Raw genomic sequence first — 26,181 nt, 5'->3', positions numbered from 1 at the left:
CCATCGCTGCAGAAACTACAGCGTGGCTGAGGAGGGAAGGCTTTGCAGCTGGGCAAAGAGCAGGGTTTTATTGCTGGGGTTCAGCACTGAGGTGCAGTTTGAGGACATTAATGCAGTTAATGTGATATTCACCCTTCCCCCCCACAGGGAGTGTCTGTGATGGCACAGAGCCATTTCGGAAAACTGCAGCCATGGCAAGCTGTGACAAAGTCGTGATCACAGGTATGAGGGTACCCTCTGCAAGTTCACTGGTGACACTGATCTGTGGGGCTGTCATACACTGGAGGAACAGGATGGCATCCAGCAGGATCTGGACAGGCTGGAGAGGTGGGACTGTGTGAAGTTCAACAAAGCCAAGTTCAAGGTCCTGTGCCTGGGTCCAGGCAATCCCAGGCACACCTGCAGGTAGGGTGAAGGATGGATTGAGAGCAACCCTGAGGAGAAGGGCTTGGGGCATTGGTGGGTGAGAAGCTCAACATGCCCTGGCCATGTGCATTTACAGCCCAGACACCCCCTGTGTCCTGGGCTGATCCCACAGCGTGGGCAGCAGGTGAGGGGGGGATTCTGCCCCTTTGCCCCACTCAGGTGAGACCCCACCTGCAGTGGGACCTCCAGCTCTGGGTCTCCAACATGAGAAGGACATGGAACTGCTGGAGCAAGTCCAAAGGAGGCCATGAAGTCGATAAGGCTACTAGAGCAACCCCTCTATGAAGTGAGACTGAGAAAGTTGGGGCTGTTCAGCCCGGAGAAGAGAACGCTATGTGGAAACCTCAAAGGACCCTCCAGTTTCTGAATGGGATACACAGAAGCCAGAGAGGGACTCTTTGTCAGGAACAGGAGTGACAGGACAAGGGGGAATGGCTTCAGGCTGAAAGAAGGGAACCTGACACCCCAACAATCCCACCATGCGCCTGAGAGCATTTGTCCAAATGCTCCTTGAGCTCTGCCGGGCTCATTCCCTCAGGTCCTGTCACTGGTCATCAAAGACCTATTCAGCCTGGGGAAGAGAAGATTCAGGGTGACCTAATTGTGGCCTTCCAGTGCCTGAAGGGAGCCAACAAGAAAGATAGAGAGAGGAGGGTCTGAGGGCACTTGGTGTGTTCAGCTGGAGGAGGCCGAGGGGAGACTTCATTGCAGTTACAACTTCCTCGGGAGGGGCAGAGGAAGGGCAGGCACTGAGCTCTGCTCTGTGGGGACCAGGGACAGGACCCGAGGGAACGGCTGGAGCTGTGTCAGGGCAGGTTTAGGCTGGATATCGGGAAAAGGTTCTTCCCCCAGAGGGTGGTCAGGCACTGACCAGGCTCCCCAGGGCAGCGGGCACAGCACCAAGGCTGACAGAGCTCAGGGAGCATTTGGACAACGCTCTCAGGGACAGCGACAGGACTCGACGATCCTTGTGGGTCCCTTCCAACCCAGGATATCCTGTGGCTCTGCGACTATTTACAAGCCCCTTGAGTGACACGGAAACGGCTTCAAACTAAAAGCGGGTGCGGTGGAAGGTGCCCCCGCCTCACGCAGCCCCGCGAACGGGGCCGCTGCGGCTTTAAGGAGGCGGGTTTGCGGCGTGTGTGGGGCTCGTCATGCGCGCAGGGCCGGGGCCGCCCCGGTGCCATGAACAGCCATGTACCGCCTGGCCCGCCTGTGTCCCCGCCTGTGTCCCCACAGCCCGCCGGGCCCCGCCGGGCCCCGCGTCCCCCGGCCCGCCTGGGCCGCGCTCCGGCCGCCGGTGCCGCTGCCGATCCCCCGGGGATGCGCCGCCGGCAGCTCCGCCAAGGTACGTGAGGGGGGCGAGGGGGCGCCTCTCGGTGGGGAGCGGGCGAGCTTTGGGTTAAAGCACAAAATGCCCTGGCTTCCAAGCGTTTTTCGGGTTTTTTTGGGGCGCCTTTAGAAGTTCGGTCCCACCCATCCCACCCCCCCAACCCGGGGCCATGGGATCATTAGATCGTGTTTATCCCCGGTTTCTGTAGGAGACTGGGGAGCTGTTTTACGCCTGCTGGTGCCAAGACTGTGAATGTGAGCGTTCCGATACGCCTCGTTTATAGTTTTAATTTCTACATTTTAATTTGCAGGGTGATTTCTGTAGCCTCGTTACAAAGCATAACAGGATGTTTCAGACGCGTTTTCATGCCTTAAATCACCGAAATTATGTGAATAAAATTGTGTTTCTAGCAGAAATACTGTAGCAGCAGCAGCTTTCTTTGCTAAGCTGTGCATTATTCAGGGCATGGCCACCCTGGGTGGTCCAAATAACATCTGCTGAAGTGATTCTATTTTAACGTCTTTCTTCAATATCATTCCAAAATTGCCTGGTGTGTGAGACCGGGAACAGGAGTGAATAAATATAATCCATCTGTACCACAGTTCCCCTGAGGCTCATGTACCTCTGTAGTTTGTCAGATCCTGTTTTCTCAGCAGCTTTCTGAGGAAAATCCGCGTTTGGCTCCTTAAATAGATAACGATCATCTTTGTTCGTATGAAAAATTCACTGTAAGCTATTAAATTTTAAAATACCATTCAAACCATGCTTGGCTTTTAAGAAAATGCTGTAGAATAAATGAGTGTTCTGGACTAAGCATGTGGCAGTGATTGAATTGTTGGGACAGCTTTTGGCAGAAGGTATTATGAAACTATTTTGTTATTCAGATAGTTGCATTCAGTAACTCAGTATTTAAATTTTACAAGCTGGGAGTCAAAACAGCATTTTTCCCTCCTCCCCAGTAAATAATTCCTTCCTATAATAACACTGAAGAGTAAGAGGGTGAGTTCTGAAACACAGTGAAGCAGCAGCCATGGAGTACAATCATGGAATCTAATTCCTTCCGGGGGCTGAAAGTAATTAGAGTGTCTAACTATGAATCCATTCTTTTCCTTAGTGAGCTTGCTTAAAAAACGGTTTTGAGTGTTTTTTTCCTCATTTGCCAAATCCTGAGGCTTTTGTGGCAATGCTTTCTTCTGTCTGTATTTCTTCTCTGGCAAGCACAGGGGCTGTCTTGTTGCTATCAACAGTGTCTGATTTCAGTTTGCTTTGGGGTCTGTTTAGTGTGAAGTTTTGCACTTTAAATGTGCCCAGATAAAAAGCTGTCAATCACTTCTACTCTGACAAACATTTTCAGTGCAGTTGGGCTCTTCACACCAGCCCTGGCACGTCCTTGTAGTTGTTGTCTACACCGTGGCAACAGAATTGATCGTTGCTGTCAACACTTGCAGTTCTGCAGTTCTTCCTTTTATCAGCTGATCTACACAGGGTGATTTATAGGAACTTAAACATTGGATCTCTTCCACCAATGAGTTATTACTAAGCCAGCAGCAGCCTGGTATCAGGTTGGCTTCCAGTGCCACCAGCTGCTTAGCCCTGGAATAAAAAGCTGCATTCCAAGAATTCACTGCAGAAAGCTGAGCAGTGGGTGTAAGCAAGGGGCTCTGCCACCTCAGTCTCATCTCTCTCTTTGTGTGGGTGTGCCTCCAAACGCATTTGGATAAAATAATCTGATTTTAATTATGAAAATTGAATTATGCAAGAACTTACACCAAGCTCAGTGTATCCCTTTGATAGGAATACTTGGGAAAAGGGACCTTGCCTGGGCTCTGCCACAGGCATCTGCTCTGCTGATGTGAAAGAGCAGAAGTGTGTTACTGTTTTCCCAAATCACTGTTTGCAAGACACTGCTTTCATTATTTCACATTGGTTCAACTGACTGGAATATGATCTTGTGCTTAATACTAATAAATACTTTTAATTGTTTTCTCTTTAGGATGCACGTGAACCCCCCAAATACACAGCCACTGATCCCAGTGGTGAGAACAAGAAACTCAACAAATCCCAGCAGCTAAAACAAGTTTTTAAAGAATATGGTGCTGTGGGGGTTTCATTCCATGTTGGAATTTCATTAGTATCTCTAGGAATCTTCTACCTGGCTGTGTCAAGGTGAGGTTTGTACAGTTGTCTGTTGCCTCAAAGTAGTGGTTTGGCCAAGAAAAATATATTAAGCACTGTGCTTATTCCTGGCAGGAGACATGTACCTTATGCCTGTAGGATCTATACACAGTAACCTGAATTTTGAGTGTGGATGGGTCCATAAGTGGGTCTGATCTCCCATCAGCCATGAGAGAAGTTGTACATGATATTTTTGCACAGGTTTACCGTCAGTGAAAACAGCAGAGACTGCACCAGAGTAACTGAACAGAGGAAAGAATGTCTTTGTTTGGCAGAGATATCTCTTGTTCTCACACAGTGCCATGGTCTGTAGAGATAGAGCCATGCAAAAGCATTGGGGCTTAGAGATAAACTTATTTTTCTGGGTGTTGAACACAGTTTCTGCAGTTGAACTGCGGGAAACAACGGCCACTAAAACAGGATTAGAGTAAAAAGAACATGTAATGTATACAGAAATTGTGTGTGTGGCTTTGGTGGGAGTGCATCAGGTACAAATGTCTGCTGAAATGAGGTATTTCAGCTGAGGAGACAAACATTCCCTGCTGCTTCCTCCTGACTCCAGTGGGAATACAGGAATTTCTCCCATTTACTACTTTGTGGCACAGGGTGACAATGAACTCCCAGTTAAAAGGTACTGTACTGGCAACTGAAGGGAGAAAAGTCACACTAACAACTTCTTTTGAAAAATTGCTCCAAACACAGGAACCTTGATGAAAGCTGCTATGTGTATAGAGAACTAAAATATTCATGGATTTGCTGGATAATGCTCATTTGAGATCCATACTACTTCCTTCACTTGCTAGATTTTAGATAAGATACTTCTCATGTAGCAGCTTTGTACCCCTGTGTTAGAACACTCTAAGCCCAACTACAGGTACCTCATTTGGTTTGCATTATTCTATGTTTAAGTGATAAATTTCCTCCAGAGACAGGATAGACTTTATTGTGAAATTTGGAAAGACACATTTCCAACACAAATTCACACTAACTTTTTGAAAATCCCTGTGTGGAAAAATAGATTATTTCCTCTCCAAAGGTTGAGCTGAAGGGTTGGAACTAAATGATCTCTAAGATCACTTCCAGCCCAAACCATTGTGTGGTTCTATCAGTGTTTTCCATGCATGTGCTGCAACTGTACATTTGGAAAACTGAGGAGATATTTGACTTCACAAGGAACTTGCCAATTTTAGAAAAAAATTGAAATCGGGAAATACTGCATGTGTTGTTGATACAGAATTTAAGCTGTTACTGCTGAAATAACCCATTGTTTTCAATATTTAACAGCATCTACTTTGCACATCAATTCCAGAGCTGGAACTGTGCCACGTTAAACTGCACTTTATATTTTAAAAAATACAAACCTTAGAATTAACTAAAGGAGTCTTGTTCTCTGTCCCCCCAGTGGTGTGGATATGACTGCAGTTCTCCTGAAGCTTGGTTTCAGTGAATCCTCCCTGCAGTCCAGGATGGCTGCAGGCACCAGCACCTTTGTCCTGGCCTATGCTGTGCACAAGTTGTTTGCTCCGGTCCGGATCAGCATCACGGTGGTTTCTGTGCCCTTTGTTGTCCGGTACTGCCGCAAAATCGGGTTCTTCAAACCTCCTGCCTCCAACCCGTGATGATTTGTCACTGGATTTGGGTTTTTAAATGCTCCATATCCACAAAGTTTCTTTAAAAGACTTCCTTGGATTCTATGTTCGTGCTGACCTCACCTTGCATTTCTGACTTGTTCTTTCAGGTAAATGTCACTGTGAAAAATGCTATCCTTACCTTCTTTCCCTTTTGCCACCTCTCCTTTGGAAAAACCTGTTAAAATGGTGTCTGGTTTGCACTGCAGCTGGTAGTATAAATGCTTTACAACGAGCAGTCTCTTAACACATCCTGGGGCTTTACAATCTTTCTTTTTGGGCCTTAATTTTTTTCCTTGTCAGAACTGAGTCTCAGCATTAGTTCATTACTGTGTAGCTGAGAAACAGTAAGATTCTCTTTCCAGTAGAATAATATCCTACTACACAGGTGGTTCTTTTGGTAAGGGTTTAAATTGGAATCTAAAGTGGCAAGTGGGTGTTTCTTTTGTTAGAAGAGGGTTTTATTATGGCCTGTCTTGCAGTACAACACATACATTGAACTAACTTTAGTGGGAGTACCCCTGTGATTAATTATTGCAGTGATAATTGTTTTAGCCAGAATAAGTGGTGCACTGGTCTGAAACTACAGCTCCATTGTACTGCTTCCATATTCCAAGATTTTATTGTTTGAAAATGTGTTTTATTTATAGGCTGGGAGCTGGTCTTACTGAACTGCTTTACTTTAATTTTTTTTATGCCTATAGACTCAGAAGGGATCTTGAGTCTACTGAAATCAGTATAACCAGAGTTACCTCCTATGTGAACATGCTCCAAAGAGAATCAAGTCAGAGACAAGCTGTGGTGTTTTAATGTCTTGAGATCTGGCTTTGTACTGGAAACACATTTTTATCTTAAAAGTAACCCAAGCAGTTTCTGCTCCTGGGGAGGAGTCTTAAACCTGCACCTGAAGTCCAGACATTCCAATTCATGGCTTCTGAGGAACAATTCCTATGGTTTTGACTGAGACTGGTGAATGTACCAATTAGAGCTGCTTTTCCTTTCCTTATTCTATTTTTCTGCTTTTCCTTCCACTTCTATTAGAATGTAGATACACATGTGCATTTTCACATTCCACCTTCCAACTAAAGACTGAATCCCAAAACTGAGTAGTCAGGGTAACATTCTGGGGTAAGCCTGGCTTTGAGACTCAGAACTGTGCTGGTGTGAGACAGGCTGAGCCAGATCTGTGGTGTTTTGGACCTGTTCCTCCTTCCAGGTCTTTTCACCTTCTCTTTGTCCTTACACTGGCCCCAAGGTGGCTCTGACACATCTGCCCATAGAGGAATTTGATTAAAGTAAAAGAGAGGAAGTTGCCCTGGTGATCAATTTTTTTTCCTGAAATGTAGTGAATTAATAGAAAGGAATCATGAGATGAGGATGAGAGTTGGCTGAGGAAGAGAAAGAGCAAATAACTTCTTGTTATGAGCAGCCTATTGCCATAAAATTAAATTGCACCTTAACTCCTTCCTCACGTAGAAAGTCCAATCCAGAGGCAGGTTGGATGCACTGAAGTTCCCCAGCTCCATCTGTAAAAAGATAACAGAATTCCAGAATAAGTATGAGGCAGCCTTGTTTTCTTCATTTAGAATCAGTTCTGATAAGACTGTTTTGTCCTAAACTTGAAGGAATAGTCAAAGCTTGTTCTTTCTCAAAAATCACATGTAAAGCTGGAATCAGTTAAAGCAAATGTACTTAAAAGTCATTAGAAGGCACCAGCACTAAAGTAATTTTCTTGATGTAAAAACAAACAGTTTCATATAAATTATGACCAGAATTCAGATTACTTAAAATAAAGATGGTTTTATAAACTACTAGCAATTTGTTTAGATGAAGTGGGTTTTTTGCAAAGTATATTTTCAATTAATTTGAGAATATATTTTGAAGTGCACCTTACATCAAACCCACAGTTACCTGGATTTCAAGCATATTAAATATTCCACAAGCTTCAGCTAGAAGTCAAGAACTTTATGTTGCAATTAGAGTGTAAGACAACAGCCAAATAATAATAAAAGAATTCCAGAATAAGTATGAGGCAGCCTTGTTTTCTTATTTAGAATCAGTTCTGTTAAGTCTTTTTTGTCCTGAACTTGATAGAACAAGCTTTTACTCTTCCTTCTCTTTCTCAAAAATCACATGTAAAGCTGGAATAATTTAAAGCAAATGTCATTACAAGGCACCAGCACTAGAGTTTTCTTGCTGTAAAAAGAAACAGCTTCATATAAATTATGACCAGAATTCAGATTACTTATAAAGATGGTTGTATAAACTACTGGCAATTTGTTTAGATGAAGTGGTTTTTTGGCAAAGTATATTTTAAATTAATTTGAGAATATATTTTGAATTCTAGAATCCTTGCTTGTAAAAGGATCATTTTTTTAAAAGCATTTGTAAAATAGTGAAGATGACATTGAAGTCTTATAATGAAAATACAATAAATTGCTTTCTCTTAGTTTGCATGAAGTGTTTTACTGGAAAATAGTTGGTCTGCAGATTTTGGTGGCAAAAGGTCCTGACCCTTGGTACATTTTAAAGAATGTCTTCCAATGCCAGACATTAATATGACATATCCTATTTGATAATAATACTTTCCAGACCTTTCTCTTAGAAGTGCTTGCAGATCATGTTGTGTTTGAATGAATTCATTTAAGAAAGGACAAAGCAGGCTAAAGTCTAAATAAATTACCAAGGTAAGGAGCAACACCTTTGGTACTTACCTTGTAATCCTGATTTGGGATTGAGGGATAGTAATTCATGCTAATTTAAGATAGTACTTAAGTGCTTTTTTTCCATTAATGCAGTTTCTGTTAACTAAGTGTACCTGCTTGGTGGTACCAGCACTCTGAAAAGAACTTTATACCAGCTTCCTTTTTGACAGAGGTGGGAATTAAACTTACTCAGTGACCACAGAGGAGGAGTTCAGCTGTGCTGCTGTTAGAGACCAGTGCCACAAGGAACCCCACCATGCTGGCTGCAGTGTAACAAATCTTTATTTCAAAGTTGAGTGCTCACATTTAAAACAAACTAGAGACAAAAAATTAACTGACACATCATTTTTAAAACACTTGAGAAATGCATTCAACTCTCTCAGTCTCAGGTTACACCACAGTTAAGACACCCTTAGCAGCCCAGGAAGCAAGGAGCAGGTTCCTCCAGGATATTGCACTGTTCAATGAGCCAAAGCAACAACTTCCTCTGGTTGGAACAACAAACCAGCACTGACCACAAGAGCCTTGAACAGCTTAACACTTACATCAAACCTGGCCCACAAGTACCTGGATATCAAGTATATTAAATATTCCACAACCTCCAGCTGGAAGTCAAAGAACTTTATGTTGCAATTAGAGTGTAAGACAACAACAAGGATTCCAATTGCCATTAGATTCCAAGACCTGCTTTTCCTATTTGTAAGCATTACAGTAGTCACAGTACAAGACTCCTCTTGTTGATCCCATGAGGTCCTCCTAAAACTACGTTTTGGATGGGGCAGCAACATCACTCTTTCTGCTGTTGGGCATCTTTGTAGAGTTTGCTGTGATCCAGGGATGGAGAAGAACATCCTTCAGGGGCAGTCGATGGAGTGGGTTGTGCTTCAGAAGCTTGGAAATTAAATCCCTCGCGCCTTCTGTTACAAATGGAGGAAACTTGAACTCCACCTAAGAAAAAAAGGACACTAAAGATGAGGGAAAAGTTCTTTGGCAATAACCAAACTACAGAACCAAAGATGAGATCAAATAATTTCATCATAATCCTGAACAAGGCTCTCACTGCTTGTAGAAGTATTTGTATAGTTGTGTATATTTTCAGCCTGCTTCAAACAAAACTAGTTTGCTGAAACCTTTCTCGGGTATGCAACAGGAAAAACTATGTATTTTTAAAATGAATATTTAACATTCAAGGTGTTATTATCAATTAGAAAAGCTGTTAGAAGGTGAGTTGCTTTATGAAACACAGAAATTCAGATGTAGGCAGAAACAGGGTAGAACCAAGGAAGCAAGACAAGGTATCTTGAAGTCTCTTTATAGTCATTGCACTGAATGACTGAAGACAGTTTTGGGGATACAGTTTTACACAGATCATTATGTCATGCTACAGTTCTAGTGAAAATACATCAGTCATTCAAAATTTCTAGAGCTGAAAGGCAACTTGTCCAAATAAGCACTGGCACTTACCCTAGAAATAGCTCTGTAGGTTTCCTGATACGTTTTTGCTTCAAATGGTGGTTTCCCTACAAGGAATTCATAGCACAGAACTCCCAGGCTCCAAATATCCACCTTTTCATCATGTGTTCTTCCCTCAATCATTTCAGGAGGCAGGTAATCGAGTGTTCCACAGAGAGTTGTCCTCCTGCAGGAAAGTCCAAGTTAATCACTGATTATGGCAATTATAGGATCTATTTCCAGAGCCAGATAAAAACTAATGCTGACCATCATCAGTACCTCAGTATAGTCCACCTGAATGGGCTCAGCACCACCAGAATATCTGGCAAAGAACTGCCAGCAGTACATTTTCTCCTTCTATCTCAGTCCCTGCAATCACTTTCCTCTCCTTTTTTCACCTCACCTGCGAGAACAAATACAGTCCTCCTTTTTTAGGTGCAATTTCACACTCAGTAGGAAATAACCATATTGCCAGTGTTGGTCTGTCATCTCAGAGACCACTGTAACCCTACACCAAACCCTCTTTCAGGGTCAGCAAGGTTTGAACTGTTGAAAAAACAGGATAACAACACTCCTGTGCTACACCAGTTCACTATTAAGACCTTTGTTGTGGTAGCACTTTTTCCCAGTATTTTAAGCAGTTCATCTCCATTCCACAACTGTGTGACAAAAAGCCTGCTATTTTCACTAGAGAAAGATTTCACTACATTGAATTCTCACCTAGAAGATGGAGCATGCACTGACCATCCAAAGTCAGCAATTTTTAACTCTCCATTTGAGCCAAGCAGTAGGTTTTCTGGCTTTATGTCTCGGTGAATGACGCTCTTCGAGTGACAGTATGAGAGGGCATCTGCTAGTTCGGTGATGTACTGTGTTGAGAGAGAACAATCTTTAATAAAGACATTGTCACTAGAGTTTATCTGGCTGCAGTACAGCTTTTTCTAGGCATAATTAGTCGTGTTAAGTTAAAGGAATTATTCCTTAAACCCTTGAAATCTGGCAATACAGGCTATGCCTGAAGTGACCAAGCACTTGCAAAATCAAGCAGTTGTGAACATACATTATTACACAGCACTAATGTAACTGTGTTCCCAACTTATTCCCTGTTACAAGCCCATATGCAAACCAGCATTCAAGGAATCTCAGTGTCATAGCAGAATACAGAACTTTATGTGAAGAGCTGGCTTTATCCTGCAGATATTCCAGCTACTAGAAGTGATGTATAGGAAGCTGGAACAACCTACTGTAGCAGTTCTTTGTTCATCAAACTTCGTGAGCTTCTGAAGTTCTTTGTAGACTTCTCCACGAGGTGCATGCTCTAGGATCAGGTAGACTCTGCTGGCATCATGGAAGTAGCCATATAATCTGAGAATGTTGGGGTGCCTGCAAAAAGATTTAAGTGTTATTCTGAACAAGGTATTTGTCCAAAACCTTTAATTTCCCTTTCCTGCCTCTCCCATTTCAAGACCAGCATGGGAACTTCATCTCATAAGTGTTCCTTCAGCTCACAACAAATCAAAAAGAGCTTCATAGCAGAGAGATGGTGTTCACCAAAGCAGCAGCTTAGAGTCCCTACTGGAAGCAACCAGCCAAGAGTTTGGCTAATTCTTGTCTTCTGAACATAATTTTCTACAGCAGCTGGAAGACTAATTACCACTGAAGGTGTCAATTCCTATAGGTTTGGGAATTGAAGCTTAAGTATTTTCTGTGAAAACTCAATTTCTTCCTATTTTCCAGGAAGCAGAACACCAGAAACAAGCTCAGACTCGAGAAATCGCAGCCACATAAATCCAAGCAGCATTTTTGTAATAGGAAGATTTATTACTAGAAGTCACTTCATTGCAAGGTAGACAAAGGTAAATTGTGGTGCAGAAAGGCAAAAATCCTGACTAGGAATACCAGGTTGTCATATGTTTAAAAAGAAACTTCTCTTTTCTTTCAAAAAAGAAGAAATCTTATCATAAAGAAACCTTATCATAATCCAAGTTACTTTATTTATTTGAATGCAAACAAAGCAGAGTAATTAGTCACTAAACTTTACCTAAGATGGGACTGTATTTCAACTTCTCTTCTTAGTTGATGTTCTACACCGGCTTCTTCAAGTTGTGTTTTAAAGAGCACTTTCAGTGCAAGAATAAATTTACTCTGTTTTTCACGTGCCAGGTAAACGTTGCCAAATTTTCCTTTTCCCAAAGGATGACCAATTTCAAAATCTTCAAGGGACCATTGTCTTCTGCAAGAGGAAAGTTAAAAGCTAGATTCTTTTTTGGGCTTTGCCTCCTAAATTTACAGTCACTTTTAATGCTCCTGTTCAATAGATTCTTAGTGATTTTAGTCTTGAAGAGAACACCAGAAGACTAAAAGTATGCAATGAGACTTTCCAAAAGGAAGTTCTGAAAGCTGTTTTATTCCTTCCTAAAATTTATGCAGACTAACCTTGATAATAAATGGAGACTAACACCAACCACACTACTACAAAATCAAGACTGGCTCCTTTGGATACATTTAACACAAACACATCAGCAGTGCATGTCAGAACTATCTGAGGCAGCCACAAACAAATCCAACTTCATCCTGAATGAGACTCCAGCTTCTTGCCCAGATGAAGGAGGCTTTGTTTTCAAGAGTACATCTTGGAGCAGCAGCTTTCAGTGTTCTCTCATGGGAAGAGCTTTATTTAGCATAAAGTTTTGTTTAGTTTACAGCAAGTCCTTGTTCCTGAGAATTCTCAGTTCAAAGGAAGATTTCCTAGTGTTTCACATGTTGTCACTGCAAAGTGTAGGGATCATCAGTCTCCACAACTAAGGGGCTCAAGTAGCCTTCAGTTTAACTGTAGCATGAAGTTCTAAAAGTTAAAAACAAGCCTAATCCAACAGGCCTCACTTATCTAGAATTTAGGTATAAAACTTACTTTTTAGTCTCTTCACTTTTCTTTTTGGCAGTCTCTTCAGTTTTCTGTTTAGAGGCACTTTCTGCTTCAGGATTTTTTGCTGTGAACAGAGAAGTAAATCAGTTTATGAACCAGACCTACAAACACTCACACAGGAACAAATCTAACCTTTGTGCACTATCTGAAGACATTCTTAGAATACATTCTATGACACTTTAAGCAACCTGGCATAGCTGACTGCTGGGAAGGAAAGAGGGCTAGCAAAATGTAATTTTAACAGCTTTCTTAAAAAATGAACCCCATGAGGTTCCCCCTACCCGCAAAGTATATTCTTGTGTGTAAAAGATTAACATCAATCCTCAAAAACCTGTGATATCTGAGTGCCAATTACATTAACTCACAGCTGGCCAGTGAGCACCTGGAAGCTTCTAACACACATTTTGGCTCTAAATGGTCAGTTCGAAGATAAGTTTACAAGGACAGTGCATTAACATCTAAGGTGAAGCACGTGCTGCTCTTCTGTTTTGGGGCACAACAAAGAACTTCTCTACAGGGCTGTTCCCAGATTAGCAGCAGCTTTAGGTTCCCTGCACTCCACTCTGGTCCACAGGAGTATCCCCAGTGTCACAGCTGTGTGACCACAGGCACATCATCCTCAGAATTACCAGGTTCTGGAGCCTGTTGGGGTTTCTCGCTGTTCCTGCTTGGAAACCGAGGCTTCACAGTGGCCTGGACGGGCTGTTTGGGTCGGAGCTGCTGTGCTGTCGGGTTTTGGCACAGTCTTTGGGTTGACAGCACAGGTTTTTGGGATTGCACAGGAACTCGCTGGGGAAGGTTTGCAGGACACAGGACACGTTGTGCTTGAGCTCCACTGCTCGGTAACCGGCTCTGGGCAGTATGCTGAGACACAGGGACACGTCTGGGGCCATCCCCAAGGGGATTAGCAACCTGCAAAAAGGAAAGATTTATGTTAATTGTAGAAAAATTCATAGCAGAACTTTTCCACATCTGAAGAACATCAGCCAAAGGTATTAAGACAGCAGATGCTCGCTACAAACACATACCCAGCTTTGAGTCATTGCTGCCCTTAGTACTGTCCATCCTAATCTATCTTGCACTGCAAGAGGAAGTCAGCAGAACAAAGCAAATTCAGAAGGTTCACCTGCTTTTATACCTTCAATCTTTTGTTTCCAGTGAGAAAAGTTAATTTATATTTAAGAAAATCTTAGTCATTTTAGAGTCCTTTGGCTACAGTTAAGTTCAAATGCTAATGATCAGCATTCCTACATTTTTGACCCTCTAATTGTACTTATGCAACAGTTTGTACTTTTTTCTCCCCCTAGATATTATTTCTGGTTCAGTTCACTAAAAATAACGCATTGACAGATTCATTAAAAGGAAGCTTTGTTTATGCTAATCCAAAATCTTACCAGGACTATTTGGTATTAAGTTAAAGAAGTGAGAAAATGCTTGTGTTTCTAAATAGAAAATATATGTAATCAGGGTGATCTTGAGCACTGCTGCACGCGTGTGTTAACAGCAACATTGACACAGTGCTTGATTTTGGAAACTATCTGGAATAAGTTGATTACACACACTTACTCTCTCTCTAAGAGATCTTAAAGTACTTACAGTGTACGGAGGATTTCCCAAATCAAGTAAGTCACGCTAATATTAGCAACAATAAAAAAAAAAGTAAGCTCTGGGCACTGTTGTCTCCAAGAGAAAGCTACAGAAGGATAACACTACCACGGAGTTTGAAACCTCTAGTTCCGGGGAAAAATACACCCTACCAACGCCCCCACTAAAAAATAAAGCAAAAACTGCCAACCCCAAACCCAACCAGACAGACCCACAGAATCTTCATGGCAATCTCACAAGAATTCACGTAGCAAGACCAGCGATCCAGCATAAGAAACGGCTCAGGAGAACTAATATAAAACCCTTGTAATTCGGACATTTACCTTGGCAGCGCGGCCGGGGTAGGTGGCGTAGTTCTCCTTCTTGTTCCTGTCCATAGCGCCCCAGGAGAGTGACACCCGGCTCGGCCTGGGAGGAGACGGTGGGGAAAAGGGGTCAGCTCAAAGAACACGCGAGCTCTCGGGGCTCTTATCAACACCCCCCTTCCACCGCCACTGAACGCCGGCCGGGGCAGTCCCCCCGGTGGGCAGGGACACCCCCACAAAGCCATAGGGACCCCTCGGCGGGCAGGGACACCCTCTAGAACCGCAGGGACCCTCCCGGCGGGCAGAGGACATCCCCACAACCACAGGGATTCCTCGGCGGGCGGGAAACCCACCCCCCAAAATCACAGGGTCCCCTTACAGAAGGACAAAGACCCCTCTGCGGGCAGGGACCACCCCTCAGCACCACAGGGACCCTCCGGCAGGTAGGGACCCCCCCCAAAGCCGCAGGGACGCCCCCAGCGAACAGATACACTCCTACAAAGCCTCGGGACCCTCTCCATCCTTCCCAGTATCCCTATTCTCACCCCAGTCCAGCCGCCTCAAAGGCTGCTGCGCGTCTGTTTGAATTCAAACCGCCGCGCCTTAAATACCCCTTTAAACCCCGGCCGTCCGCCATTGGCCGCCCTGCCACCGCCCGCGCTCCCTGATTGGCTCCCCCCGCGAGGCGGCCCCGCCCTCCCATTGGCTGTCCCGCCGTGCCCGCCCCCTTCGCGGGGCGCATGCGCGGTGCCCTGCCCTGCCCGCGCCGTGTCGGTGGCCGCGCCGCTCCCGCGTTACGCACTTTGCGTAGCGCCCGCGCCCCGCGGCGCGCGCCGCCCGCGCACTTCCCGCCGGCCGCTTCCGCCGCTGCCGCTGCGCAAAGTGCGTAACGCGCCCGCGCCCCGCCCGCCGCGCTCGCACCTGTGGCCGCCGCCGCGCCCGCCCCGCGCCCCCGCCGCGCCGCCAGGTCAGTCCCGCCGCCCCCTCCGGCACACGCGCGCGCCCCCCGCGCCCACTCCGCACCCTCCGCGCACCGCCGCGCGCGGGGCCCAGCGCCGCCGGGGCCATTGTGTGGGTGATCCCGCGGACGGGCCGAGCAGGGCCGGAGCCTCTCCCGGAGCGTCCCCGGAGCGTTCCCGACCCGTCCCGGCAGCGCGGGCAGCGCCACGTGCCGCGGGCGTTACAGCGCGAAGGCAGCGGCCCGAGGGACGCGCGGACCCCGCGTGTGGCACTCCCGGACCCGGCCAGAGCCGGGACAGCGAGTGCGGCCCGTGAGCTGTGAGGCAGTGCCGGTGCTGCCCCGGGGCCCCCGTGAGGCTCCGCGGCCGCCCAGGGGAGGAAAAACTCCATCCAGCGAAGAACCGCGACCGAAGGCAACTTTCCGCTGCGCCCGCGGTGCTGAAAACAAGAGCGAAGGGAGAGAGCCCCTGGTTGTTGTGTGTGGGTGTTTGCAAAGCGGGTCAGGATAGGGAAGAAGAAGATGTCGGGCCGCCGAGTGGCCGCAGCGTGTGACAGACGACAGCTGCCCCGGGGCATGGGGGCCATGGCAGCGCCCATGGCGGCGCCGCTGCTCGACCCGCGCCCGCTCCGCCTGCCCTTCCTCGAGGCTGACGTGAGTAGGACCGGGGAGGGGTCGGGCTGTGCTGGGCACGGGCGGGGCGAGGCGCCGCCGGTGGGGCCGGCCCGGCCTGCAGCGCCCGGCAACTTATCGCCCAGCCCCGGCACGGCCCCGGGGGGGGATCCCGCTCTGCTGGAAGCGCCGCTTCGGAGCTTCGCGGCTGCGACACAAAAGAACCCCCCGGGCCTCCCCCCCAACCTGCGTCCTGCGCGGGGACGGCCCGCGCTGAGCCCGCCCCGCAGCCCGCACGGAGCGAGGGCCCGCTGGATCTGGAACGGGGAATGGGGACCACCGGGATCCCTGGAAGGGGGAATGGGGAGAGGGACCCTCGGGACCCCTTGGAGGGGGAGTGGGAGTGGGAATGGGGAGAGGGACCATCGTGATCCCCGGAAAGGGGAATAGGAAGAAGGACCTCCGGGAATCCCGGAAAGGGGAATGGGAATGGGGAGAGGAACCTCTGGCTCTCCGGAAGGGGAAATGGGAAGAAGGACCCCTGGCAGGGGGAACGGGAAAAGGGACCCTCGGGACCCCTGGTTGGGGGGATGGGGAGAGGGACTTCTGGATCCCCGGAAGGGGGAACGGGGAGAGGGACCCCGGGGGATCCCTGCTGGGGGGAATGGGGAGAGGGACACCCAGGATTCCTGGTATGGGGAATGGGACCTTGGGGACCCCCGGAAGAGGGAGTGGGCAGAGGGTCCCCCGGGATCCCTGGAACGGGCAGAGGGTCCCCCGGGCTCCCCCCTGGGGCCTCCTCCTCCCGCGTCACGTGACCCACGCGGTGCCCGGTCACGTGACGCCGCCCCGTTCTGTCGCCCCCCCTCAAGAGCCGCCTCCCATCGATGTGCGGGCGCTCGATGCAGCCGCCTTCGCGGAGGAGCGTCCTGCGGGCCCGGCCGCCCCCGCCGCTGCCGCCGCCGCCGCCGCTCGATGCGCTCCGCGCTCCCGCCGCCATCTTAGGGGCAGAGCGCGGGCGGCAGAAGGAAGGGTCGGTACGTACGGGACCGCGGGGCTCGGGGCCGCCGGCACGGCAACCCGGCACCGCCCGGGACCACGGGGGGGCGGGCAGGGCGCGGGGACCGCGGGGGGAGGACGGCGGGGCCGGCGCGGTGCTGCCCTGTGCGCCCCGTGCATCCATCCATCGGAGCGCGGGCCCGCCGGGAGCACCAGCACTGTCCCTCGGTAACACTGCGGGCTCCGGGGCTGCTTCGTGCAGTGCCGGGCCCGGTTATGGGTCAGATTCTCATTTCCGCTGCAGACAAGTGAAACAGGTTTTTCCTCCCCTTTCTCTCCCCTTTCTGTCTCTGATTCTCACCTAAAACACGGCAATATTTGGTGCCTGCACTGAAATTTCTTGGAAGGTTGTTGTGGTTTCATGCAACTCTCTTGTATGTGATTTTTCTTCTCCGTTTCAGGCCCCTCCAAGGCAGTCCTTGCTCACAATGTATAGGACAAAAGTCAGTTTGAAAGACCGTCAGCAACTTTACAAACTGATCATTAGTCAGCTGCTCTATGATGGATACATCAACATTGCCAATGGCTTGATAAATGAGATCAAACCTCAGTCTGTCTGTGCTCCATCTGAACAACTGCTGCACCTAATTAAGTTAGGTAAGCCACAACCAAAAGCTGACATAAAAGTCTAGTTTCTAAATCCCCAGTGAATGAAGAGGTTGGTGTCACTGGAAACACATCTTTGATGCAAAGGTTGTGTCTGGTAATAGCACCACACTTCATATTTGGGTACAGCCTTTGCCTCTGTGGTGTTTTTTGGAGGGCATTCCTTTGTTATCCTTTAGTGAGCGTTAAGAGCAACACAGATCTCTGAGTGTTGTCCAGATCTGTTTGTCTGAACTCCTGTACCATATAAGAACACTTGCCCTAGGTCCTGGGTGAGTGGCAGCTTTCTAAAAACACCTCAGTGAAGAGGATCACTGAGTCCACAGATGTGAGAGAAAACTCCACCCTCACAGTTCTGCCAACTTTAGAAATAGTTTCTATGTGGTTCTGCCTGGCAGTGCTGGAAAGGGAGCAAGTCATTCCATTGGCAATCTTTGCTGGCTTTTATGTATCAGTCTTCAGGAAATCTTCCCAGTCTGAGGTCTCAGCAGAGGTGTCGTGTGTCTTCTCCCCATACCTTCTCTCTGGAAGGGCCTCAGTGTGTAGGGAAAACACCTGAGCTGCTCTTGGAACGAGCTGACAAGTCCTGGAAGAGCTCTGGCCATGACATCATGTCTTGTCTGTAACTCAGCTGGTTTTGCTGCCTGAACTGGTTGAGTTCCAAGAGTATAAATACGTGAGACCTCATGTCTGTTTGAAATATGAATGAGAGACTTGAAATTTGCAGATGAAAGCAGCAAAAATCTGTTCTACTGCATTTGATCATTTGATGATCACCACTGGGCACAGGGCTGAAAACTCTTGTGTCTGCCCTGTTGTGATTGTCAGTGCTGAACTCTCTGTTCTGCAAGTGCATCCCAGAAATAAAAATCTATAAATTGGGTGTGCAGAACAGTAAAATTTTTGCCTTGCAATACAGGCATAGTTGTTTGTGGAGTAGGCTTTGTTCTTGAGTGCAATAAAATAAGAAAAGAATCAGCGAATGCTTCATTTTTTTACTTTAAAACTCATGTAATAGTGTTGGGGTTTGTTTCACCCCCTGTGAAAAGCTGAGCAGAGGCCTGTCCATGGCCAGTAGCTGATTCTCAGTGCATTTACCAGCACTGAACACTACAATATTCACTGGTTGTATTTCCACAGTTAGTTTGAGCTGTGCCTGCTCTGGTGCAGCCCAAGCACCTCATTCATTGCTCACCACAAGTGCTGCTGTGTGACCAAACCTGCTCTGCCAGCTCAGCCTTGCCCCTCGGGGTTCCCTTTCCCGAAACCTGCCCTGGAGCCATGGCAGGGTCTGTCCTCTGTCTGAGGAGAAGGTTTCCCTGGTTAAGTGTCCCCCCTTCTCTCATTCCAGGCATGGAGAACGACGACAGCGCTGTCCAATACGCAATTGGCCGGTCGGATACGGTGGCTCCGGGCACGGGAATTGACCTGGAATTCGATGCAGACGTGCAGACCATGTCTCCTGAGGCCTCAGAGTACGAGACCTGCTACGTCACATCTCACAAAGGGCCCTGTCGTGTGGCCACCTACAGCAGAGATGGACAGTTAATAGCCACGGGCTCTGCTGATGCCTCCATCAAAATCCTGGATACAGAGAGGATGTTGGCCAAGAGTGCCATGCCCATTGAGGTAACTTGGGAATTGTAACCCCTTGGGAGTTGTGTCCTTGCCATGTCTGTATCGTGTGGCTGCCTCTGTGAGTGGGACTAAATACCTGTCTCAATGTATTTCCTGCACCAACAATGGCTCATACACCTTGGAAGAAAAGGAAGAACTAGGGCAAGGACACCTGTGTCGCTCCTGGCAGCAGAGAGAGAATTGAGCCAGGAATTGCTTCCTCTGGTTGCTGGTCTTTGCTGTATTGTCTGAACACAGTTCACCTTGAACCCACTTGCACTTTTGGCCTCTGCAGCCCCCCATGGCAATGTGTTTCACTGGGTGTTTCAAAACTGTTTCATACAATACATACTGATTTGCTTTATCTTTTTCCAAGGCAGTTATCAGGTGGCATTTCAAAGTGGGCTTTTTTGCACAGAGTGCACACTAAATTCTCAGCAAAAAGCTGCAATTCTGGTGCAGCTTCCCTCAGTTCTTATAGCAGTGCAGTGTTTTGCTTTGGGCTGTTTATGAAGGTGTTGTTTTCTTTCACCAGTTCTCTACTACTGAAACTAGTTTGTCCTTGAGCAAGTTGTTTGACCTTTGTAAAGATACAGGGATTTAGTTTGTTGACAGTATATAAAAGGCCTTCAAACTGATGCCTGAAATGGAAGAAAAAATACTCCAAACAATATCAGTATAAATGAGATAGAGAGCAGCTCTTTCATGAAGGCCTTCAGGTGCACACAATACATAGGCACACACCTACATACAGAATTCTTACACTTTTATATCTTTAACTAATTATCATGTCTAGTGGGTACCTGCAGTCCTTTTGCCCTGCTGCCACCCTCAGAACTGCCCCACTGGAGCCCCTCCAAGGGTCCTTATATCTTGTTTTGTCTACCACGTATCTTATTATTCTAGTCCAGGTGCATGTCCCAATGGAATGTCCTTGCTGAAGTCTCTTTCTTTTAGAAGAACATTAAACAAGCTAAAAGACTTTAGAAAATTCAATATGAAGCACGAGAACAGTTTTGGTAACTGTCAACTGCTATTCTGAAGTGCGAGAAACTTTACAGCCATACTAAAAATCCATATTTGCCAAAAATCTTAAAAATTCTAAGGCATCAAAACAATGAAGAAAAAAGATTGTGTGCCTGGTTATGTTGGAAAGGAGCTGCTATTTGGCAAGCCTAGAACCTACTTTTCTTGTCAAAAACATTCTGGTTTCTAACAATAACTTTGCTGAATGTTCCCTGTAGGTCATGATGAATGAGACAGCACAGCAAAACATGGAAAACCACCCTGTTATCCGGACTCTGTATGATCACGTGGATGAAGTGACATGTTTAGCTTTCCATCCAACAGAACAGATCCTGGCATCTGGTTCAAGGGACTACACACTTAAATTGTTTGATTATTCAAAGCCTTCTGCCAAAAGAGCCTTCAAATATATACAGGTTAGATACAGTACCAGTTCAGAGCAGCCAAAGCTGGAATGTTTAATTGCTGAGGTATCAGTGAGTTGAGTTGTGCCTGAGTTAATCAGGGATTAGGGATGTAGGAGGACACAGGTATAACATTTGCAGGCATTATGGTGAAGAGTTGGTGCATAATGGACACAATATGTAAATCTAGTGCCTATCAGCTTTTTGTTCATCTAGACTAAATCTAATATGCCTAAGTTTGAAGTCAGTTAGATCATCAGTTTTGGGGGGGGAGCTTGGGATTAGGTGATGGTGGGCTGGGGGCTGTGTGGCTAGCTGACAGAGCCTCCTGTCACTTTTGTGTGATATCCCAAAAATGAGGAGGCACTGCAGGCTGCTCTAGGACAAGAACTGTGATACAGTTACAGGTAGCCTGTCATTTTAATCCTATTTGCCATTAAATCCTATTTAGGAAGCATTTTCTAGTTTGCAAAACCAGAACCCGTTGTGCTAAGTGGTCATTTAAGCAGTTTTTTAGCACTTCAGTGCCAGCAGAACTCACCCTTCCATTGCAGGTTTTGTCCTTCCTTACCCATTTGTGCATTTTTGCAAACAGGAAGCGGAGATGTTGCGCTCCATTTCTTTCCACCCCTCTGGAGATTTCATCCTGGTTGGGACCCAGCACCCGACGTTACGACTGTACGACATCAACACCTTCCAGTGCTTCGTGTCCTGCAACCCCCAGGACCAGCACACGGACGCCATTTGCTCCGTCAACTACAACGCCAGCGCCAACATGTACGTGACAGGCAGCAAGGATGGCTGCATCAAACTCTGGGATGGGGTCTCCAACCGCTGCATCACCACCTTTGAGAAGGCACACGATGGAGCCGAAGTCTGCTCTGCTATTTTTTCCAAAAATTCCAAGTATATCTTGTCGAGTGGAAAAGACTCTGTAGCTAAGCTCTGGGAGATATCCACTGGTAGGACGCTGGTCAAATACACAGGTATGTGGCAGGTGACCTCCCAAACACCTTCTTTTTCAGGTATTAACCCATGGCAGGGGTGGAAATACTGTCAAAGAACAATTAAAGGCAATGAGAGACTGCTGCTTTGAGGATAAATTGCCCCAGATTTTTGAAAACAGATAAACTAATTCCATAAGAGAAGCTGTGATCCTTCTGTGTCAGTGTAAATGTATTTAGTCTGAGTAGATTTTGGAGACTTTTCTGACATCACTTTGCTTTGGAAGGATGTTATCCTTAAATTGGGGAAAAGTAAAAAGAAGCACTGAACCTACTTCAGGGCAGTTGTTTTAACCATTAACTCAGGTGCAAAAAATAGCTCTGTAGCCATGGCAATAGTCTGAAATGTGGCTGCAGTTGGTTTGTTTCTTTTTTTGCTTATTTTTTTTCCAAGGATGCAGTTGTGTGCAATCCTTGGAGCATGGTAACAGTGCCATGCTTTGATCTCGGCAGGAATTAGGGAATGATGAAGGATGTAGAGCTTTGCATGTGGCAGGAGCTGTGTGCTGGGAGAGGCTTTGGTGTCAGGCACTAAGTGCTTCAGCAGCAGGAGCCATAGCATAAAAGAGAAGAGGATGCTGAAAGTTGGCTCAGCTTTTGGGCTGTGTAGGTCCCTTTTTGCACTCCAGCTCTCTCCTGCTCCCAGCCAGCAGGGAGCAGCACCTTCCCAAGAAACGTGTAGGATCGAGTGTGTGCAGTGCATAGTAAATGTCTGTATGGGAAACACACGTTTTATTGAAGGTATGGCCAGGGAAGCTCATACAACAGGCCATATGATATATACATTAAAAAGTCCTCAGTGACCATGAGAATCTGTGTGTTCTCCTGTCTGCTCTTTCCACTTGGTTACAGCTGAAAGCCTCATGCAAAAATATAAAGTAAAAGTGCTCTTTAAAGGTTAATGATTGTGCCCATACCGAGGGGTTGGGCACAGCTGGAGTAGGTATTCCTTCCATCCTCTAAGGAATTTTGCAATATATTACGTATCTATGCATGGACATCAGGAAGAATTTCTTCATGGAAAGGGTGGTCAGGCTGCCAAGGAGGTGGTGGGGTCCCCATCCCTGGGGGTGTCCAAGGAATGACTGGAAGTGGCACTCAGTGCTCTGGGACAAGGTGGGGATTGGGCACAGGTTGGACTCGATGTTTTCCCACCTTTATGATTCTACAAAAGAATATTCATTATTGGTGGAAGTGGTAGGAAAGCAGAGAAAATACGACTCCTTCATAGACTGCAGGAATTGATACTTATGAAAAGTTTATTCTTAGATCTTTGGAAACTTCCTGAAACTTAACAGTATTTTGCTGTGTATATTCAGGTGCTGGTTTGAGTGGCCGACAAGTACACAGGACACAAGCTGTCTTCAACCACACAGAAGATTATGTGCTGCTCCCAGATGAAAGGACCATAAGTCTCTGCTGCTGGGATTCCAGAACTGCTGAGCGGAGGAACCTCCTCTCCCTTGGGCACAACAGCATCGTCCGCTGCATCGTCCACTCCCCCACCAACCCCGGCTTCATGACCTGCAGTGACGACTACAGGGCCAGGTTTTGGTACAGGAGGTCAACAACAGACTAAGGACAGCTTTACAGACAGGGATGATCCAACTCACACACCACCTTGTGTTGATTGTACCGCCAGCAGCTGCCTGCGTGAAAACCGTGCTATGTCTGGTTTTTAATTCTGTCAAACGTGGCAGGAAAACAACAAAATACTGAGACTCTTTGCCTCACACTAATTTTTTCATTAGTGTGTGTGGTTTAATTTTTGTAAGTCATCTCTAATAGTACTCAAGGGAAGGGGTGGAGAATAAAATGATCCTGGCAGGAAGGGCTAAACTTTTTCTCCTGCCTTTCTGAATCACAAAAAAGATAATGTGACTGTGTCTTGCTCAAACTGGGCAGAATGAGCCATTTCTGCTCCGTGTTTTGTCTGTGCAATCCCACTGAAGTCTGTTAATGGATTACACAAGGAGCAGCAGAACTTGGCAGATACTTTAATGAAGCCTTAAACTGCCTTCAGCCCCAATTCATCCTTTGTAAAGCTCTGGTTTGTATCTTTTAGTCTGGGGGTTTGGTGGATCTTTTTTTTTATTTTTTTGAATTGGCCAAGTGGACCTTCAGTTCTGAGCTGTCTTGTGCCATAAGAATTCAAACTTAAATTGTTTAAATTCAAATTTAAATTGTTTAGATAAGTTCAAGAAATGGTCTTCTAGTTCTGGTGTTAAACCTCAAGACTCCATCTCATCTTCTTTTGAATTTATCTGAACAAGTGGGACTTCATAATAAATTCATAATATTTTCAAGGAATATCCACATTGCAACTAAAATGTGACAGCGCTGCTGCAGATGAAAATGGGAATTATTTTGCCTTAGAGACCTTTAGTATTCTCTCAAAGCAAGAAACTTGTACATATGAATTTTTGTATATGTACCTCAGAAATGTCACTGTTTCGTTTTACTGAGAATTTTTCATGCTCTGTTACACAGCATTGAATGACATTCTTTTTTAATTACTTAAAAACCCAGTGCAGATCGTTAAGAGACTGTGCTTAAAACTTCCTGTAAGTTTGAAAATTCACTACTTATTTTCACAGAGCAGAGTTGTAAACATGTTTTTTCAGGCCTCCCTGTACAGGGCTTTAGAGTGTCACATCTGGGAGGTTCCTTTGGTCCAAGCTCAGCACTTGCCTTCATGAGGATTTTTAAATGTAAGATTGTTCTTGCTGCTGGATTAACTTCCCATTACACTGAAGAATTGTCAAGGGCTGATGAGGGTACAGATTTTGTCTGTATTTAAATAAAAATTGCCTTTTGATACATAAAGAAGAGATTGTATTTGTTTTCTGTATAACAAGGGAGAAATGGATCAAATATGGAAAGCTGGGTCTTTAGGGATTTGTTAAAGCTTTATGAATTCATTGTGTTACACCTGAACCAGGTACAGCCACAGATTTAACAAAGTGGGATGGTGGTTTTAAAAGAGAGAATGGAATTCAATGTTCTCTTTAAAAGCTCCTGCTATGCAAAATATTTCCTGGGCTTAAGAATCCTCTTTGCTCCTCCTCTGCCTCCCTTTGAGTTTCTGAAACTTCAGAAACATGGGTGGCTGGAGATAGTGGCTCTGGTGGCTTTTTTGGTGGAGAAACAAGGAGAAGCAGAGCTTGGGGGAGGGAAAAGGGAAGTCCTGACACAGCCATTGATGAGTGGTGTGTGCTGGGTGACAGCAGCTCTGCCACAGACAGCAGTGGCATTTTCATTTGGAGTGTCACCTTTTTAAATTCTGTTAAAGCAGCTGTCTGTAACTAATGCATTTGTTACTGGGGTTTGCAACCTTTCAGAACACTCCTGTGGTGGTTCATGTATTAAAGCACTGCTGTGGGTGTTAACAGTGTTAACATGAGTTCTCACCTCAAGCTTCCTTAATTCTGCGGTCTTGAACTTGCAGTGTAGAAATTACTCTGTTAACACAAAACCATCCTGCCGTGGGTGCCCTGCTGGCTTTTCATATCCTGGTCCTCTTCCTGAGGCCAGAGGTTTGGTGGGTTTCCGTTTGTAGAATAAAGGCTGGAAGAAACTTTGCTCAGGTTGGATGGGACTTGGAGCAACCAGGTCTAGTGGGGTGGAATGAGATGAGCTTTAAGGTCCCTTCCAACATAAGCTGAAAAGATCTTTCCAGTGTGGAAGTCTGGAAGTACCTTGAGTGACCATTCCTCATGGGCTCCTGCTCCCTCCTGCAGTCAGAGGAGCTTCACCCCTCAAAGCTGTATTTGATAATTACAGTTTCAGTTGCCTTTCATGAGTTTCACAGTCTGTACCTCTTGGTAAAGACATCCCAGCTGCTCTGCTCAGAGAAGCACTGTCATACTTGGAATTTACCACGTCAGGAAGGTCTCCATCATTGTCTAAAGGTCCATTGTATCCATCTGATGTGTAACCTACTTTCACCTCTCCTCAGAATAAGCTCCTGTGGAAATGTAGCAAAGTGATGCCACAGATAACACGTGAGCTGTGCCAATGTGAAAGCAAAAAAAAACTGGAGACAAATAATTTCTTTTTGTAGCTTTCAGCCACTAGCATTCCTTGGGATGCTGATTTGGCAGTCAGGAACTGGCATGTGGCTCTAAGGGATGGTCTTTCCTAAGAGACCACTTCTGGAGTTAGGCATCAAACTTTCTGTTTGAGAGGAAATACTGCTCTGGGATAAACATTTCTCACTTCCTGGACACAGAGGCTGTTTTTCCACCAGAGCTGCCCTGTGAGACTGAATCCCAGGAAAAACCAAAGAAGTAAAAGTAGTGAAGGTAATTGTGGTTCAGGCTGGGAGATTCTCGGTGTGG

The 26,181-nt window shown here is 46.2% G+C and overlaps 3 protein-coding genes across 6 annotated transcripts; 2 read left to right on the top strand and 1 right to left on the bottom strand.

The window, feature by feature from the left end:
- The first annotated feature begins 1,534 nt into the window (after positions 1-1,534).
- Positions 1,535-8,011, top strand: FAM210B (family with sequence similarity 210 member B). The gene is made up of 3 exons (XM_064674166.1): positions 1,535-1,774; positions 3,753-3,925; positions 5,337-8,011. Exons 1-3 carry the CDS (start codon positions 1,622-1,624, stop codon positions 5,551-5,553), a joined length of 543 nt encoding a protein of 180 aa, XP_064530236.1. The 5' UTR covers positions 1,535-1,621; the 3' UTR covers positions 5,554-8,011.
- Positions 8,012-8,873: 862 nt separating this feature from the next.
- AURKA (aurora kinase A) lies at positions 8,874-15,711 on the bottom strand. 3 transcript variants are annotated; one of them, XM_064674165.1, is made up of 9 exons: positions 15,579-15,711; positions 14,574-14,658; positions 13,275-13,557; positions 12,631-12,709; positions 11,761-11,952; positions 10,964-11,102; positions 10,440-10,588; positions 9,732-9,906; positions 8,874-9,215 (listed from the first exon to the last, which is right to left on the bottom strand). In XM_064674165.1, exons 2-9 carry the CDS (start codon positions 14,625-14,627, stop codon positions 9,030-9,032), a joined length of 1,257 nt encoding a protein of 418 aa, XP_064530235.1. In that variant the 5' UTR covers positions 14,628-14,658; positions 15,579-15,711; the 3' UTR covers positions 8,874-9,029. The 3 variants fall into 3 exon arrangements, with proteins under 3 accessions (XP_064530235.1, XP_064530233.1, XP_064530234.1); XM_064674163.1 differs by lacking the exon at positions 15,579-15,711 and adding an exon at positions 15,101-15,324; XM_064674164.1 differs by lacking the exon at positions 15,579-15,711 and adding an exon at positions 15,167-15,324.
- CSTF1 (cleavage stimulation factor subunit 1) lies at positions 15,682-24,670 on the top strand. Of its 2 annotated transcripts, XM_064674161.1 has the most exons (7): positions 15,682-16,167; positions 16,998-17,162; positions 17,586-17,781; positions 19,142-19,419; positions 20,652-20,849; positions 21,433-21,823; positions 23,161-24,670. In XM_064674161.1, exons 1-7 carry the CDS (start codon positions 16,036-16,038, stop codon positions 23,418-23,420), a joined length of 1,620 nt encoding a protein of 539 aa, XP_064530231.1. In that variant the 5' UTR covers positions 15,682-16,035; the 3' UTR covers positions 23,421-24,670. The 2 variants fall into 2 exon arrangements, with proteins under 2 accessions (XP_064530231.1, XP_064530232.1); XM_064674162.1 differs by lacking the exons at positions 15,682-16,167; positions 16,998-17,162 and adding an exon at positions 17,312-17,441.
- The last annotated feature ends 1,511 nt before the right edge of the window (positions 24,671-26,181 follow it).

This window comes from Pseudopipra pipra, chromosome 17 (genome assembly GCF_036250125.1).
Source record: "Pseudopipra pipra isolate bDixPip1 chromosome 17, bDixPip1.hap1, whole genome shotgun sequence".
Taxonomy (NCBI): Eukaryota; Metazoa; Chordata; class Aves; order Passeriformes; family Pipridae; genus Pseudopipra; species Pseudopipra pipra.
This window is presented reverse-complemented; position numbering and strand designations above follow the sequence as displayed.